Source organism: Labrus bergylta, chromosome 23 (assembly GCF_963930695.1).
Source record: "Labrus bergylta chromosome 23, fLabBer1.1, whole genome shotgun sequence".
Taxonomy (NCBI): Eukaryota; Metazoa; Chordata; class Actinopteri; order Labriformes; family Labridae; genus Labrus; species Labrus bergylta.
Window position 1 is genome coordinate 20,899,345 of NC_089217.1, and position 17,117 is coordinate 20,916,461.

The 17,117-nt window shown below is 43.1% G+C and overlaps 1 protein-coding gene across 1 annotated transcript in view; it reads left to right on the top strand.

Annotated features, from left to right (window-relative positions):
• The window catches only part of sox5 (SRY-box transcription factor 5), an 86,594-nt gene that overhangs the window by 56,122 nt on the left and 13,355 nt on the right, over positions 1–17,117 (top strand). The window contains 3 exon segments of the mRNA XM_020638748.3: positions 875–1,001; positions 3,773–3,861; positions 11,478–11,642. Of these exon segments, the coding sequence (XP_020494404.2) occupies positions 875–1,001; positions 3,773–3,861; positions 11,478–11,642 (381 nt within the window).

Below are 17,117 nucleotides of genomic sequence, written 5' to 3' on the forward strand. Positions count from 1 at the left end.
CCGGCATTACGCCTCAGTTTTACAGGTCGAAGAGATTCCTTATTTTCTTCCTTGTCTCACCTTTCTCCAGTCTCCCTCTCCTCCTCCCTCTCCTCCTCCTCCTCTTCTTTCTATCTTTGCCTCTCAAACTGTCAGTCAGTCCATCACACGCAAGTCTTTGTGTGTTGTTTTTGGCAGAACGCTGTTTAGTGCAACCATCTGTCTCCTACTCCTCTCTCTTTCTGTCTCACAATCTCTCCTTCTCTCTCCTCTTCTCTCTCTTTCTCTCTCTCCCTCTCTCTCTCCTGCCGTCCTTGCCAAAGCTATCCATCGAAGGAGCCTTTTTTTGCTTCTCTTTTTACAATCCTGGAAACCTTGTGAAGTCGTATGGCTCTCTGCCGACGGGCGCGCAGAGATGGGTTAAGTGTACACGGTTGTGTCTGTATTTATGTGTGCGTCAGTGTGTTTGGGTTATTGGGGGGGAGTGGGGGGTTGTTGAGGGGAGAAGGAAGAGAATATCATCTTCCAAATAAAAGGAAAAGGCCAGCTGTTCAGAGAGTGTAGTGAACTGTCCTCATGAGTTTCTTTGAATTGATGGAAGGAGTGATCAGTGTCTATGTCTGCAGACTTATGTTGTGGGTGTTCCTTAAGAATTCATCACAATATGTATATGAGCCTGAGTGCATATGAGTTTGAGAAATTATTATGATGTAATGTGGATGTAACTGTCTTATGGTAATTGAATGTTAGGGTTCAGTTAATCTATTTTTAGTGTTGATGTGAAACATGTTTTATAGAATCTATAGGCACTCAATGAAAGGTTGCTCATCCTTTCCTCCCCTCTTCTTTTCTTCCTCCCCTCCCTCCCTCCCCGCTCTTTTGCCTCCTTCATCAGCAGGTCCAGGGCCAGCTCCCTCCCCTGATGATTCCCGTCTTTCCTCCAGACCAGAGGACTCTGGCAGCGGCCGCAGCCCAGCAGGGCTTCCTCATGCCCCCTGGCTTCAACTATAAGCCCGGCTGCAGTGAGTAACATCTGCACAAACACACACACACACACACACACACATACACACACAATCACATGCATTCTTAGATGTTTGCAACTTTTAGTGTAAAACTACTTTTCAAGTGTAATGTTTAAACCAAACAAGAGTCTGACTGTATTCCCACATAACGGATCAAATTGTCTCCCAAAAGACGAGTTCGCCCCTACAACAACAACTCTCTCTTAATAGAAAAAGCAGTCCAAATACACCCTTCCTGTTTACACTCTCCATCTCTCTCAGTATCTCTCTCACCCCCTCTCTTTCGCTCAGTCCGTTTGGCTCCTTCCTTTTGTCTTGTCTATTTTTTGATGTTAAAAAAGCAACAAAATACAGGCGTCATGCAGTACATGTTTTTTTTTTTTTTTTTTCATTTTCATTTTTGGCTATCACGCTCCGGCTGTGTGGCAATGTGTTGTTTACCATGATAGAGAGACGGAGAGTGAGAGAGGAAAAGAGTGGTGGGTGCTTGCCAAGGGATGCTGGGAATAAATGCACGATGGGGGGGATAGCAGAGGAAGGGGGTGGGGGGGTGGTAATGTGACCTGCCCCAGGTTCTCCTCACATTAACACAGGACGCAGCCAGAACATGCTTCCAACACAACCCACACACACACTAACACACACAGACACCAGCGCGTCCAGGCAGCCAGAGATTGCTTTGTGATGTTGTAAACATAAAAAAAAATAAAAATACTTAGACACAGATATGCAGGCGTGCACACAAAGCAAGCTCGTGCACACTCATTTGGGCCCCCACCCCTTTGAGTTTCACAGCTTCCCAAACAAGTCCATTCCATTTTAATTAGTGCCATCTTCACCCACGCCCACTGCCCACGTAAATACCCTGTCAAGTGGTGGGTTTGTCTTTTCGCTGCCTCCGCCAACTCCAACTGGATTGGCACGCTGCACCAGGCTGGGCCGCCCCTGAGAAAACTCCCTGGCAACTTTCAAAGTTGCTGTGAGTTGGTGTAGTTTGGTGCTGCAGCTCTAAATAGGACATGTATAGCATTATGCTCCGACAGTGCTCATGACACTTTCTTTCAAGATATGAATTATTTGATGTGCACAGTATGGAGTGCTGTGCTCTCAGTGGGGGTCTTGTTCCATCACTTGTTAAACAGTTTCACTGCTACCTGTTAACTCCACGACTGTCTCACATTTGATAAAGCTCTCATCAGAGACATTACACAACTAACTGCTCAAAATGAAGAAATAAAAACTTCATATTCTCTGAAATGGCCCTTTGAGAAAAAAAAAAATCCCAATTGGTGAGCTATGTAATATTAATTAAGTTTTTGCATCTCACTTCCCTCGATCTATTTTCCTTGAACATTTCTTTGTCAGTGAGACAGTGTTCTCGTCTGTTGAGGTCGCTGTCCTCAAGCCAAGAGCAACATGTTTGCTTTCCACCGTCCTTTCCCTTTTGTTATAGCGACCCCCAGGAGGAGCATAAATATCCATCCTGGCTCATGTTTGTCCAGGGAGTGAGGAGAAAAAGACCCATCTCCTAGAATACACAGTCCTGAAATAATTCTTTAATCCCTCCTGCCCTCCCTCTCCGCTGGAGCAAAGAATGTCTCTGCTTCACTTTTTTTTTTCTTTTTTTTTTTTAAGAAGCGACTTATATGGGAAAATATGTCGGAAAGGAAAGTCTCGGCTTATGCCAAGCGCACACACAAATTTACATGGGCACACACAGGCACGATAGAAGGTCCTGATACAGCCAAGAGACTGACCGCTGTGCTGAAAGTTCAGGTCAGAAATGCAAGGTCAAGCCCTGAGAACATTCCCAAGTTTTCTCTGTATAAAAAAGAAAAGTCTCCTCGATGTGATACCAGTATAAAAGTCTGACCTCTGCGTGCTGCACTTTAGTTAGCGGGCATGTCCACATGCAAATCAAAGCTGTCAACAGGAACCTTTATTCAATATGATAATAAGGAACACTATTCCTCCTCTTCCTATCTGCCCTTCCTCACACCCTCCTCCCCTCATCTCTGACCTTTCCCCCTCCTTTTCTCTCGCTCAGTAATTACAGCACGGCCTATCTGCACCTGGTCACTAATAATCCACACTCATCCTGTTCTTCCCTGCTTTTCTCTCTGCTCTTCTGTCATCTCCTCCACTCTGCTTGTCCATCTATCTCTTGATGTATCTGTCCTGAAAGAGGGGGAGGGGGACAGAAAGGACAGAGTTGGAGTAACTTGTGAAGAGAGAGAAATGACAACAAGAAAGAAACGAGACTGAAAGCAGCTCTCAATAAAGCAGGAGAACAGACAGTTGAGGAGTAAAAAAAAAAAAAAAAAAAGAGAGAGGAGGGAGCAGCAATCGGCAGTGGCGGCTCTTAATTATGGCACTGGGGCGAGCTTTATCAGAATCCCCTCACCTCGCTGCTCTTTGTCAGGGGGTATTAAGGAGGAGGACACACAATCAGGCTTTTCATTAAGGCCCTACTGGCAGCGCACACAAAGGGCAGCTTTAACAGCTGCACAGAGGGACTCAGGTGGTGGTGGTGGTTATGGCGGGAGGGGGTTGATGGGGTGAGTCGAGGGAAAAAGAGGAGAAAAACAAGAGGATGAAGGGAAAGTAGGAGGGACTGAACAGAGGAATAAGGTGGAAAGGGAAAGGAAGTAAGAGAAGATGGATGGGTGGAGAAAAAGTCAGAGAGCACAACAGGTTGTGTGAAAAGCAAAATGTTTTGATTTAATATTAACTAAAGATGTTAAAAATGCTTCTCTGTGTCTTTTCAGGTGACCCCTACCCTCTCCAGCTCATCCCCACAACAATGGCTGCTGCTGCTGCTGCTGCCACACCAGGGCTGGGACCCCTACAGCTCCAGGTAAGGCCACAGTGTTTACAGTTGAACCATAGGAAGCAAAAACATCCAACCAGAAGGCTTTGATTATCACAGACACAAACATTCACTTTTCTTTTACACTTGGGTGGTCCCATTGGGAATAAATCCCCTAACCCTGACAGTGTTCACACCACATACTTCCCACTGAGCTATACAGGACCACAAACACAGCCACAGGGGGGTTGCACAGCTGTCACTTTCAGCCAAAGTGTGAGCGAGTGAATTGAGCCCATAAAAACATGTTCTCCATGATCAGAGCTCAAAAATCACACAGATACTGACAAGTGTGACCCTCGCCCTCGGCTTTGTCCAATTGGAAGAACAAGACAAAAATGTTCAGATTGACTATCTGAGTTCATTTTTGGAGTGACACAGAACAGATTGAATTCTCCTTTAATAGCACAAAAGCATATTTGTATGCAATTTACCTTTCAGGTCGTTATTATTCACATAACGGTGAATTCATTTTGATCAACCTTTCACAAGCACCTGAGCATGCCAAGAAGGAAATTCTTGAAAAAGTAAAAAACAAAGAATGAAAAATGCTGCTCACTGTAATGAAAACATCTCTGACTTTATTTACTGACTTAAATGGAAAATGTGTACATGATAACTCTATCCATCTCTCTGTCTATCTTTAATGTGAGGTTTAATTTAAAGTCTGATTTTGTTATGTGCCACAAACTCAACAAAAGAGATGATCAAAGATTATAATTTTAACATAGAAGGAGGATTTAACAGAGACAAATAAATCCTGGTTGGATGCTTTCTGCTCATTTTGAGAATATCTGAGGGGCTGACCCATTTGCACTTTAATAACCAAGAATGTGGTCTGCTTATTTTCAGAAATGTAGTCGTCAAACAGTCAATATGAAAGAAAGCAGAAAAGATTACAGAGAGAGAGACTTTACCACAAAGGCATGAAAAGTAAAAAGAATGAAATAAGTCAACATCTGTTACCTTACTTATGAGGAGGAGTCTGTCTTTGGATGTTCCTGCCTGCACTCATACAGTCACTTTCTCCCTGTAACCCTTATACAGATATGCACACACAACTAGACCTCACAAACTGACACTCATATCCACATGGGCTTTGGGGCCCCCTCTCTCAGGGGTTAAGAACATACACAGGCGTCCCCCTAGTTGCCTGTCTGAAACACATTACCTCCAGTGTTAGACTCGGCCTGGGTGCACTTGGCCCTCGTGTCTGCTTGACATGCATTATCATAAAAGGTGTCACACCCACACACACATGTTTATCTGAGAGAAACAGCTGCAATGACACACACATTTCCCTGCACATCTTTTTCACTTACTGTTCACACACTTCGGGAACGATGGGAGAATATGGGTTAAAGGTCAGGCAGAATGTGTGTAATACATTTGCACCTGTCAGCCAAACATGCTGCCCCATATGTTAGACACTAGAGGGAGAATAGAATAGCAGTGTAATTCTATCATGAAGAACGGACCCTGCTGTCCTCACTGATTTCATTATTACTCCCATGTTGTGTGTGTGTGTGTGTGTGTGTGTGTGTGTGTGTGTGTGTGTGTGTGTGTGTGTGTGTGTGTGTGGCTGAGAATAATGTCCTTTGCGCTGTTATCACTGCTTCAATCAAGTCGTCCATATGTTCCACTGTGTTCAGACTCACTCAATCTCCAGTTGAACGGCTTTGTCCACCTTGCAATTGGATTTTTTTTTTTTTGTGTGTGTTGTTTTTTTTACCAGAAGGGAGGGATGAGAGGACACAACAAGTGCAAAAAAACATCTCACTAACAGATTTCTTTCCTCCAATCCTCCCAGAAAAACACACACGCAAAAGCTCTCACACACACACACACACACACACACACACACACACAAATACTGTCTCACATTGAGATTAAGGCTTGTCACAAAGAAACGGATTTGCCCGGGCTAACACAAGTACAGATGTCTCAATGTGGATGGATTTTCTTTGGGATTGTCTCTGCGCTCTCATTTGATAAGGAGGGGTTTTTTTTCTGTTCCTGAGACGAGACATGACAGTGTGCCTGAGTTCTCTACTGCAACACTGTGCTTTAGTTTGAGAGGGAACTGAACCCACTTAGCTAAGACAGAATAAAGAAGGTAATATAGGGTATACAGTAAACTTCAAAGTTGCATACAAGGGTGTACTTAAACACCAACAAAGGAGTTATTTATAGTTATTAATTCATTTTTAAGATTTATTTTTGGGGCTTTTGGCCTTTATTCGACAGTACAGTGATGCATGTCATCACCGAACCCGGGCCGCCCGCTTAGAAAACCATAGCCTCCTAACATAATGTGCAACCGCTGCAACTGACCCCCACCAAATATGTTTAATGACATGTAGACACTTGAACTATATATTCCCACAACACAAATAGAGATGCTCGTACAAGAAATGTATGCAAAACCTGAAATAAGTCTCATGATATACAATCCTTCCAGATACACTCTCTAATGAAACTCAGTAAGTCCAAGTCAAAAATAACACGGGTAACATCAGCTGTACTGAAAGGAACATCAATGTTGGATGCTGTTATCTATAGACTCCACAATTAAGAAATTTGGCAACAACATTAAGATAACTAACTAAATCTGTCTCTTATAAGGTCATCTTGATAACACCAAGCCAAGGCCATATAAAGCCCACAGTGAGATGACATCTTGTTCCTCTATAGGGCCCTGGTGCTACATTTGAAGGTGCTGTGAAAATAGTAACGTTAACAAAAAAATGATTTAAAAAAAGTAATTCCTGTAATGTGACCAAAACAGATGACGTGGAAAAACACAATTTACAATTAAAGGTGACAGAGGTAGTTTCTAAACACAGACCAGCATCAATGATCTACTTGTACCTATAACGTGCAGCTGGTATATGCAGTATACACAGAATACATGTATTGTACATATATTAGAATAAATTGATCTATACACAGACGTTGTGGAGATATGTGATTTTGTGTATGTGTGCAATAAAGGAAGTGGAATGGTTTGGTTGATGATGAGGGTATGTTCATTCGTTATAACCAAACCAGTAACTATACCATTCTGCAGTATCAACATGTAAGTCCTTCTTTGGATTCTTCATTTGAAAAGGTCCTCATTGTGATACGAGTCAGGCGTAGAGGAGGAAGTCTGTGAGGAGAAATGGCCTTTGCCTTGATCATACTATGTGATAACTGTTTGCATAGAAAGTGGAGGACTAACATAAAAAACTCTCAACAGCACAGCTTGGAGTTAAGTGCTGTTCTTGGAAAAAATGTATTAATCTCTGAATGATTCAAAGCTCTTTCTATGTTTAAAACATCCTCCATAGAAATCAACAGAGTAGCACTTACAGTCAATGGGAGCTTAACACAGAATCCTCCACAGACGCTTTTCAAGGCAATGCAGGCTTTGGAGTGGACAAGTTTGGCATTTAGTGTCTTAATCTGGGGGATGAGTGTGACATTGTGCATTAGAGCATGTTAATCTGGCTCCCTATTGACCCTTGATATCATTGATATTATCCATAGCTCATAAATGGACAGAAAAGGACAGAGGAAGCTGACAAAAAGGAGAGAAAAGTGTGCTTATCCAGGCGACAGAGAGATAGAGAGAGAGAGAGAGAGAGAGAGAGATCAGCAATAAAGGTAAAAAGGCAGAGTTTCCAGAGAGGTATTTAGAAGGATGATCAGTTAAAAGGATAAACAGAGAGAAATAGATATGAGGGGGATAGAGGTAAGTGGAGGAGAAAAGAGTGGATGTGCACCAGAGATTATATATGTGTGTGTGTGTGTGTGTGTGTGTGTGTGTGTGTGTGTGTGTGTGTGTGTGTGTGTGTGTGTGTGTGTGTGTGTGTGTGTGTGTGTGGGGTATAAAGAGGGTCAATGGTGTGGGTCAGGCATCATATGGAGAGGCAGATGTTGGAACATATTGTCCTGGATTACGACGCTGTACACCGGAGAGATGGATGAACAACGGGGGGGGGGGGAGAGAAAAACAGAGACTGGGACAGATGACAGAAGGTAAACGAGAAAACAATCAAGGAACTCTTTTCCCCACAAAGCTCTTATCTGGAAGAGAGAAGGAGGATTGCTTCAGTGATGATAACTTCCCTTTTCTTTCTTTTAAGGCTTTTCAGAGTTGCAAGGAAATGGCATTTAGTGATAGGAGCATGGGATCAATGCAGAATCAATAGGCATTAGAGATAGGTGACTATCATTAGGCAAATTGTGCATTATCAGTTCCAAACACATAATGAGTAAAGGGAAGCAGTTTTACAAGTCTGTATAATCCACTCTGATTATTGGTGTTAAAGCCTGCTTTATTTTTTTCTTCTCTGTATGAAATTCCAAAAACAAATTGTTTAGTTTGCAATGTTGAAGCACTGGCACTTAAGAAAGGTAATGTTGTCTTCAACTGTCTCAGACAGAAAATAACTCAAATACTTGAGATGTCGCTCATTGTCTGGAAACATTTCTTTTTTGTTGTGTTTGTCCTTCATGCCGGGCCGTTATGCTCTTAGAAAGGTGTTTTTTAAATGTATTACTGAGTTCAATCATGAATAACTTTTGAAGCCTTTACAAAAGGAAACAAAGACTGAAAAGCGGGGTATAAGAGACAAGACTTTAATAAAGGGTATCCAGACATAAATGTGAAGGATTAATATCCAGTCACTCTGACAAATCAGTCTCCATGATTGTGCCTTTTAGTTTCAGAAAAAACGTAGAAACTGGAAAACAACAAAGTCAGACGGGCAGGAAGTCAAACAGACGGACAGATAGACAAGAATCCATTGAGATCCATACAAAAGTCCTCTGTGTCCATGTAAACAATAGAGCTCAGAAGAGCTGCTAACTGACAACAAAACCCAGGAAAGCTCGTAATCTGACTAAAGCTGCAGATTATTGACCAAGACCCAAACACGCACACACACACACAGATCCACAGATCCATCCCTGCTAAGAAGACAAGAGAAACAGCAGACCTGTGTGTATGCAAGTCCACACATAAAACCACACACACATTCAGTAGAACTAATACCAAACAATCAACCTCCCTCAGAGGAACACCAATAGTCACACATCACCTCTTCACCTCTTGTCAATAGAGCTAAGACTGCACATGCTTACCCACACATACATTAAACACACATGTAGGGGGGTGTCATGTGACAAGCACACGCAGACCACTGGACCCCCCTCATGTGCACACACAAAAACATGCAGATGTGTGAGCGCTCGTCTCACATCAGGGGATTAGAGAGTGAAAGATTGAGTCAAACACAGACAGCTCAGCAGTATGCCTGGTTAGAGAGTGACTTTTCAAATTCTCAAGTACTCTTCAAGTCTCATCCTGCAACTGTGATTGCAACCCCCCCGTTTCCTCGCACATTGTGTGTGTGTGTGTGTGTGTGTGTGTGTGTGTGTGTGTGTGTGTGTGTGTGTGTGTGTGCGCTCCCCAAGTCTCCCCGGGGGGCTTTGCGCTGTCATTTCCTGTTTGTTGACATGCATGTCGTTGTGGCGACGCTCTGGGCGCGCTTCACAGTGCCTCTGCCCTCTGTGCTGTGCATGTGTGTATGCTAGTGTGCGAGCGTGTGTGTGTGTGTGTGTGTGTGTGTGTGTGTGTGTGTGTGTGTCATTGCACGCCGGCCTCATTGAGCGAGGCTTTGAGTGACGGGCGCTGGCCTTGTAATGGAACTCAATTCACTCCACAAATAAAGAGGCCTTTGAACCACTGGTCCGAATATGTCAGTACACACACACATACATGCACACACACACACACACACCGCCTGTGGTCCACTCGCCAGGGGGTTTGGCTGGTAGGGAGGGGGGGGGGGGTTGAGGGGTTTTCATGCTTGGCTGCACCCTACCCCCACCCCCCAATACCCATACACACATCCAGTCCCTGTTCCAGGAGCCACAGTGCAGCTAATTGAAGAGAAATGAGTGAGCTGAGGCTGATCTGATCTCAGCAAGCTGGTCCTCCACGCCGCGTCTCTGTGGCTCACCAGAGCATGACCGATCCCCCGCTGATTTCCACATCAGTAGCGGTGGTAGCAGTGCACCCCGTCTACTGTATGCACCTTAATTATCATTGTTCCCTTGGTGTTTATAGCAGCAGTAGATGCTGACACTTTAGCCATGTGTTTTGAAGAGAAGCAGCACCAAAAATAATGTGTGGGATATTTTTTGTTTTAGAAGACTTCCAGTCTGAAGCTGAAAAGTTATTAAATTTGCTGAACAGAAGGCTGTGAACAGTCACTGGAATGTGTTTAGTTGTGTCCTATTTTTCTTGTTTGGACAAAAAGAGATAAATTGCTTTATTTAAGATAGCAGAGGAGAGCTAATGTGGCTGTCAAAAGAGATAGAGTTACTGACAAACAGACAGAAAGCAGAGAGAGAGAGAGAGAGATAGCAGTGACAGCATCTCTTCCTTGTCCATTTGCATAAACCAGCCTTTGTTTGACGCCGGTGGCCGGCAGCCAAGCACCAACAGAAGGACGGAAGTTAAACTAAAAAAAAAAAAAAGGATGGTCCTCTTCCAGAAAAATCTTCTACCAGAAATAAATAATAACAATTATAAGTATTCAAAAAAACAACAGCACATCAGTTACTTCTCGCTAAACAACCGTTCTGTTGCTCTTCAGAGGACAGAATAACAATTCTGAGAAAACAAAAACAGCGTCTTGGAGATTTGTATTAGAGGACATGAAAGAAATTGAGCTTTGCAGGACGATTTAGAGGAGGGAGAATAGGGAGGGAGAATAGGGAGGCAGAAAGAAGCCTTTATGAATATTGAAGCTTCTTCCAAGTTGTGAATATTATCTTGTGTCTGTTGCTGTGGGAATACAGGCCAGAGACTGTTTAGTGTGATACAATAGTATTGCATAAATATTCCCAAGTATGTTCACACCATAGCAGCTCAAGACATTATGCTTTTATTTAATTAGAAATTAATTGAATACATAAATAAGAATGGAAAAGCATTTTTTTGTTTCCCAGAGCAGTTATTGAAACAATTTCTCTTCTTTTGAGACGTTGTTTTTTGCATCTTGTTGTCAGAACACAATAAACATTGCGAGGGTCCCATCTGGCTTGAAACATTTCTGTGCTGTCTCTCTCTCTCTCTCTCTCTCTCTCTCCCTCTCACTCTTTTTCCCTTCTCCCTTCACTTTTTTCACCTTGTGAGGGAGCCCGGCTCTGCGGCCTGACCTCGATAGCCAGAATGTTTTCCCTTTCTCCCAAGATGCACCTGGAGGGGACATGGCCATCTCTGGGCCTGTCAGAGAGGCTGTTAGTGCTTCTCCCATGGGGTGAGGGAGGGGGGTTGACAGTGAAGATGTCCCTCTCTGTCACACAAACAGAGGCCGGGCCACTAATGGCCTCTTCTTCTAGAGCTTTTTAGCCGGCGTCTTCTTTTTTGTTTGTGTGCTCTCAAGTATTCATTTATTCATGTCGCCCTTTTCTTCTCCTTTTTCCCTCCTCCCTTCTCTTTTCCCCATCTCTTTCCTTTTCCTTTCTTACCCCCCCCCCCCTCACATCTCGACTTAACACTTGTCCATCTCTCTGTCTTCTCTCTACCTGTCTCTCTGACCTTGCAGCAGTTGTATGCAGCTCAGCTGGCAGCCATGCAGGTTTCCCCGGGGGGAAAACAGCACGGAGGAAGTTTACCTCCCCAAGCCAACATGGGTACACATTCCCCACCCACCAAAACACACAGCCAGAGTGAAAAGGGCCGCAGCTCCCCGCTACAACACAAGACCAAGGTAAGGGAAAAGTCAAGGCCTCTGCCAATGTGAGTGCATGTGTGTGTGTTTCACTCTAGAAAGGCCAATATATTTAGAATTCAGGGACATACGAGTCTGCTCCCAGGTCTGGGAGGAAATGTTTACCACATTTATTTTATAATGTAGAATATCTCCATAAAAACAAGACAAACAGACATTTTGCCGGAATTTGTTTTAAATGGCAAATTTAAAACAAAGCCATCAAGAACTCAAAAGTAAATGTAAATAAGTCAACTGATATGTTCACACGATTTTAATATAAATATGTTTTTTTTATTGCATTGCATTACCTTTTTCTCTTTTATAATATCCATATATTTTAAATATTAATTCTCATTTCTTTTACATTTTCTTGAAGCGAGTGATAGTCAAAACCAAGACATTCAAATCCTGTGACATCACTGGCTACTCTCATCATTTGTTGTATATCATAAGTGACTTATATACTTGGAAAGGAGTTCTTCAGTATCACTGGATTCACTTTGGTCTTTCTAGTTTTTATAACACAGAGAGAGAGTGAATGTCTGCTTGGAGGAGATTTTGCTTTGCTGCAGTGCATGAGGTGAAAACATGTCCTGTTGTTTGTGTGAAGGCTCCTTTGCATCCAGTCCTTCTAACTTAGTCTCTAGCAGCACTCACAGTCACCTCTACAAACAACTTTATCACAAAACTCCAGCTGGTGTACACTTGCAGTGGATTTCAGGATGTTTTGGCCTTTGTGCCGTTTTCTCGGCTGGCTGCACAATAGGGCCGATAGGACACCTTCTATCCATCCAAGTGGAATTCTATGAATATCTGGTCAGGCGTTCGGGCACAGAGCAACTCCCGCCCATACACAAACACACACAGAGCCCCCATGACCCCATGCCATCATCTGTCCACCGAGGACCCCCCACAAGTGTATCGGTCAGTCACCAGTCAACACACTCAGACATTGAGACATAGGATCAGACTTGAGTAGGACAACACTATCAAAAGTCCCACAGAGTTTGACAACCGGATTGTTGCTTATCTCACATTTTATCACATAAATCACTTTCACAACTTTCTTTCCTTTTCACTTTCTTTCTTTTCTTTCTTTCTTTCTTTCTTTCTTTTCTTTCTTTCTTTTCTTTCTTTCTTTCTTTCTTTCTTTCTTTCTTTCTTTCTTTCTTTCTTTTCTTTCTTTCTTTCCTACCATGTCCTGTTATTTCCCTTTCTCTCTCCTCCCTTCTTTTATTTTTTATGTGCCTTTATTTTGTTTTCATTCATTTTCTCACATCACCTTGTCTTTTTCCTTTTCGGTTATCTCCTTTCCCTTCATGTCCTGCCTTTTTTTCTCCCTTTCTTTTTTCTTGTCTTCTCTCCTCACTTGTTTCTTTAAATACAGACACACATACACACGTTGTAGTGCTGCAGCCTACCTCGTGGTTGAACATGTATATAAAAACATTTAAAGGCTCAAATTTTGCAAATTTTTTCAACATACTATACCAACTTTTTTTAACTAACAACGGTCTTGGTTTTTCACTCTCACACCTTCAGTTTTACCTTCTGGGGATGAATGAAGCTTAACTTTGACCCTAAGAGCCTCCCTCTGGCTTCCTTCTCCATCAGCCCCTCCCCACATCTCCATCACAAACACACACTTTACCATCCCACCCCACTGACACACTTTCCTTATTACCATATATATGGAGTCGGGCTGACAGGCAAGTGCCATGACCCGCGGTGGAGGGAAAGTGGAGGGCCATAATGGCCTCAACAGTCCAGCAGGAGCTGCTGACTTGGGAGTGGACCCACATGGCACCCAACAGGCCCAATGGAGCCAAACTGGCCAGTTGATCGCCCCACCGTATGGATGTTTCTCTCCCATGCACTCTCACAGTTTGTGAGCAGTGAGAGACAAACTCTGGATACTTGCTCTCTTTTCCTTTCTCTCAGTTTCCGTCTCTCCGTCCTCTTTTCTTTTTAGACTTATTTAAATCAGGCTCTCTCTCATTCTTCCTACTCTCTCTCTCTCTCTCTCTCTCTCTCTCTCTCTCTCTCTCTCTCTCTCTCTCTCTCTCTCTCTCTCTCTCTGTCTCTCTGGGTGAGTGACATGTATATTTCAAAGGTGTGCTCCCCCTGTGGGCTCCCTTTCAAGTCTCTAGTCATTTAGAGCCACGCTGTCTGCCTCTGCTCACAGCTGTTTGGACTCAGGCACATACCGCTTAAGTGCTTTACCCTCGGGTGAGACACGAGCAAACACACACTCGCACAAATGCACACAACACACAGGTGTTGAAGAAGACACCATGCCAAATCGAAGCAGTGCAGCCCCATCACATACACACACACTCACACACACATACCTATGCACAAATCACTGCAGCATACATGCAGCTTTCTGATACGCAAGAGTGGATCTTTAGATGTAGGCAGGCATGCATACAGACCCATACAATGGTGCGATTCAAATGATCCTCCATATGTAGCCCATCTTGCTGACATGCAGCACACACACGCAGTGCCAAAGTAACTAAGTACATTTACTTATAACTGATGTACTTTGAGTCTGTTTTTCCAATACTTTTATGATTTAAGGACTATTTTGTGATACTTGGCAAATTCATGTTCATAGATACACCTTGAAAAACAGTTTATAAAGCAGTTAACACATAAGCTTTTATTTTTATTAACAGTGTACGTCCGTTGTACAGTGTCACATTATTATGCAAATTAAAAGTCTAGCATTGATAGCTAAGTAAGACAATAAAAAATGAACAATAATTAAAAGTTTGGAGATTCCAGTTAAGAAAGTCTCTTTAACTTTAGTATTTTTTCACTTTAATGGACAAAAGTCTTGTTAATAGTTTTGTGCCAACATGCCTACTCTAATTAGGGGAAAGAAACAAACAGTAAAAACTAAAAAATGTGTTAAGACTGTCAAGGTGAAGTTGTATCAACATGGCTGTTTTTTTTTCCAAAATACAAATTAGTTGAAAATTAAAAAGATAATTTACATACTTAAGGAGTTAGTGTTTGAATCAGCGCCACACACTGTAAGAAACGGTGTCACATCTGCCTCTTCTTTGCCGTCTGCTGCCTGAGCAAATTAAAAATGACAATAGAATTGATATCCAAACAGTCCCTTATAGCTGGGAGCGAAGGAAGAGAGGAGAAAAAAGGCAGAAAGATGAATGGAGAGAGGCTCATGTAGAGGTCTTGACATGGACATTGCTGCGCACACACACACACACACACACACACACACACACACACACACACACACACACACACACACACACACACACACACACACACCTAAACACACACACACCTAAACACACAAAGCATACAGAAACCTGCTCGGGATAAGCAGCAGTGGCACACACTTGTCCTGTTAATTGAATTGTCAGCCCCAGTGATAAGATGCAGAACCCTGATGTCGCTTTTACATGTCAGCATCTACAGAAGTGAACAAAGCACACAGACACACACACACACAGACACACACACACACACACAGACACACACACACACACACACACACACACACACACACACACACACACACACACACACACACACACACACACAGACTATCTCTCTCCTCCTGCTTCGTCTCTGTCCCTCTGGCTCTCATTGTCACTCTGCATGTTTTCAGTCTCAAAGCTGGAGACTGTTTCATCAGCCAAGAGAGACACAAAAGCAATTGTATTAATTCCAGATTCCAAGCCTTACAGAGGCTTTAGAGGCCTAACACGCGCGCACACACACACACACACACACACACACACACACACACACACACACACACACACACACACACACACACACACACACACTGTCATGAGATTTAAAGCTTGTTGAAAAATGTCTCACAGTGACAAACACGCGCACACACACATAAACAAGTCCAAGCCTCTCAGCTCAACTGTCTCAACTAATTCCTCCTCACTGGCATAATGCAGGTTGGCCACCTTCCCACCATAGGATTTGGCTTGGCACAGAGGGGAGACTCCCCCATCCACTGTACAAGAGGCTGAGGCATTATCTATTTGTAATAAATATTCAAACACATTCCAAGCCAAAGCCCGACATAATATGGGTCAGGATTGAGAAGATCCTGTTCAGTTTTTCCTCTCCTCTTTTCTTTGCTCTTCTTCTCCGGCCCATTGTCTCACTGAAGGCATCTTTGGGGGTCCTCCTTCTATTTAGAAAGACCCCCCTAATGAAGGACAATCCGGTTAGGCATCATTGCTCCCGCACACACACACACACACACACACACACACACACACACACACACACACACACACACACACACACACACATACAAAGTAGTGAAAGCACACATGCAGACACACACACGCACATACACATGTAGGAGCTTAATTGGAAAGGCTTAATTGAGTTGTGAGGGGCTCATAAGGCTTAGAACGACTCAAGGAGTGGGAATCAGGGAAAGTCGGCCTTAATGAGTGGATATGCCACACACACACACACACACACACACACACACAGTACTTCCTCTCCTTTTGGATCCCACTGTATGCTGTATTCTACTCTGCCTAAGCAGCAATTAGACTAATGACCAGAAAATAAAGACAAATAATGTCTCTCTATTCACTGCTTTAACTTTAGCTACAATAGAACTACACCTGTAATGTAGAAAGTTCCCTAATGAAGTGTAAAGTGCACTTAGGGACAACTGCTCTATAACTGTCTTAAAAACATTTTTAAATAACAGTATTCCTAAACCGAACAGATGATGTTGTTTCCTGTCAGTATCTGTGGTTCTTATGTTGTGTCTGCCCTTTAATTATGAAGTTTTAATTACACAGAGTAGTTTGTGTGCATCTGGACCCTCTGCGAACCAATTTCCTTTCTTCTTGTCATGTGACCCTCTGAGGCCTCCCCTGATTGGATTAGGTTATCGGCAGGGGGGGCGTTGCCATGACAATTAATGCGATAACATGCCCCGGCGTCTTGCGGTGGCCCACATGCCAATTCATTTAGGGGCCGCTGTCTGTTCCATGTATTGAGGTTAATCACTGTGTGAAGACATCCTCTGATTCAGACGGATAACTAAAAATGAGTGATAGACCTCTAAATACATAGTCTTGTTCTGCATCTTTTAGAAAGGAATACTCTTGTAATCAACAACTAGGGCCTCAGAAAAAAAGCTTCTTTGTAAGTTATTGATTGTTTTCTGTGTGTGTGAGTGCTGCTCCACTGTTCCCCCAACACACACTGTTCACAGGCATGAAGGTCCCTTGTTTCTAATGGAGCAAGTGCACATTGAAGTGACAGACAGCCCTCTGTTCTTTTGCTGTTTGACACGTTGAGACGTCACCACAGCCTTAGATTCTTCCAGCTGTGAAGTCTTAGAGAGTTGTTATTCTTTTTGAAACACGGGGAGGCATCCAGTGCAGTTTGAGAAGTTTTAGGTGTTAGCATTGTTGGAAGCATGTTGAGCAACAGCATTAT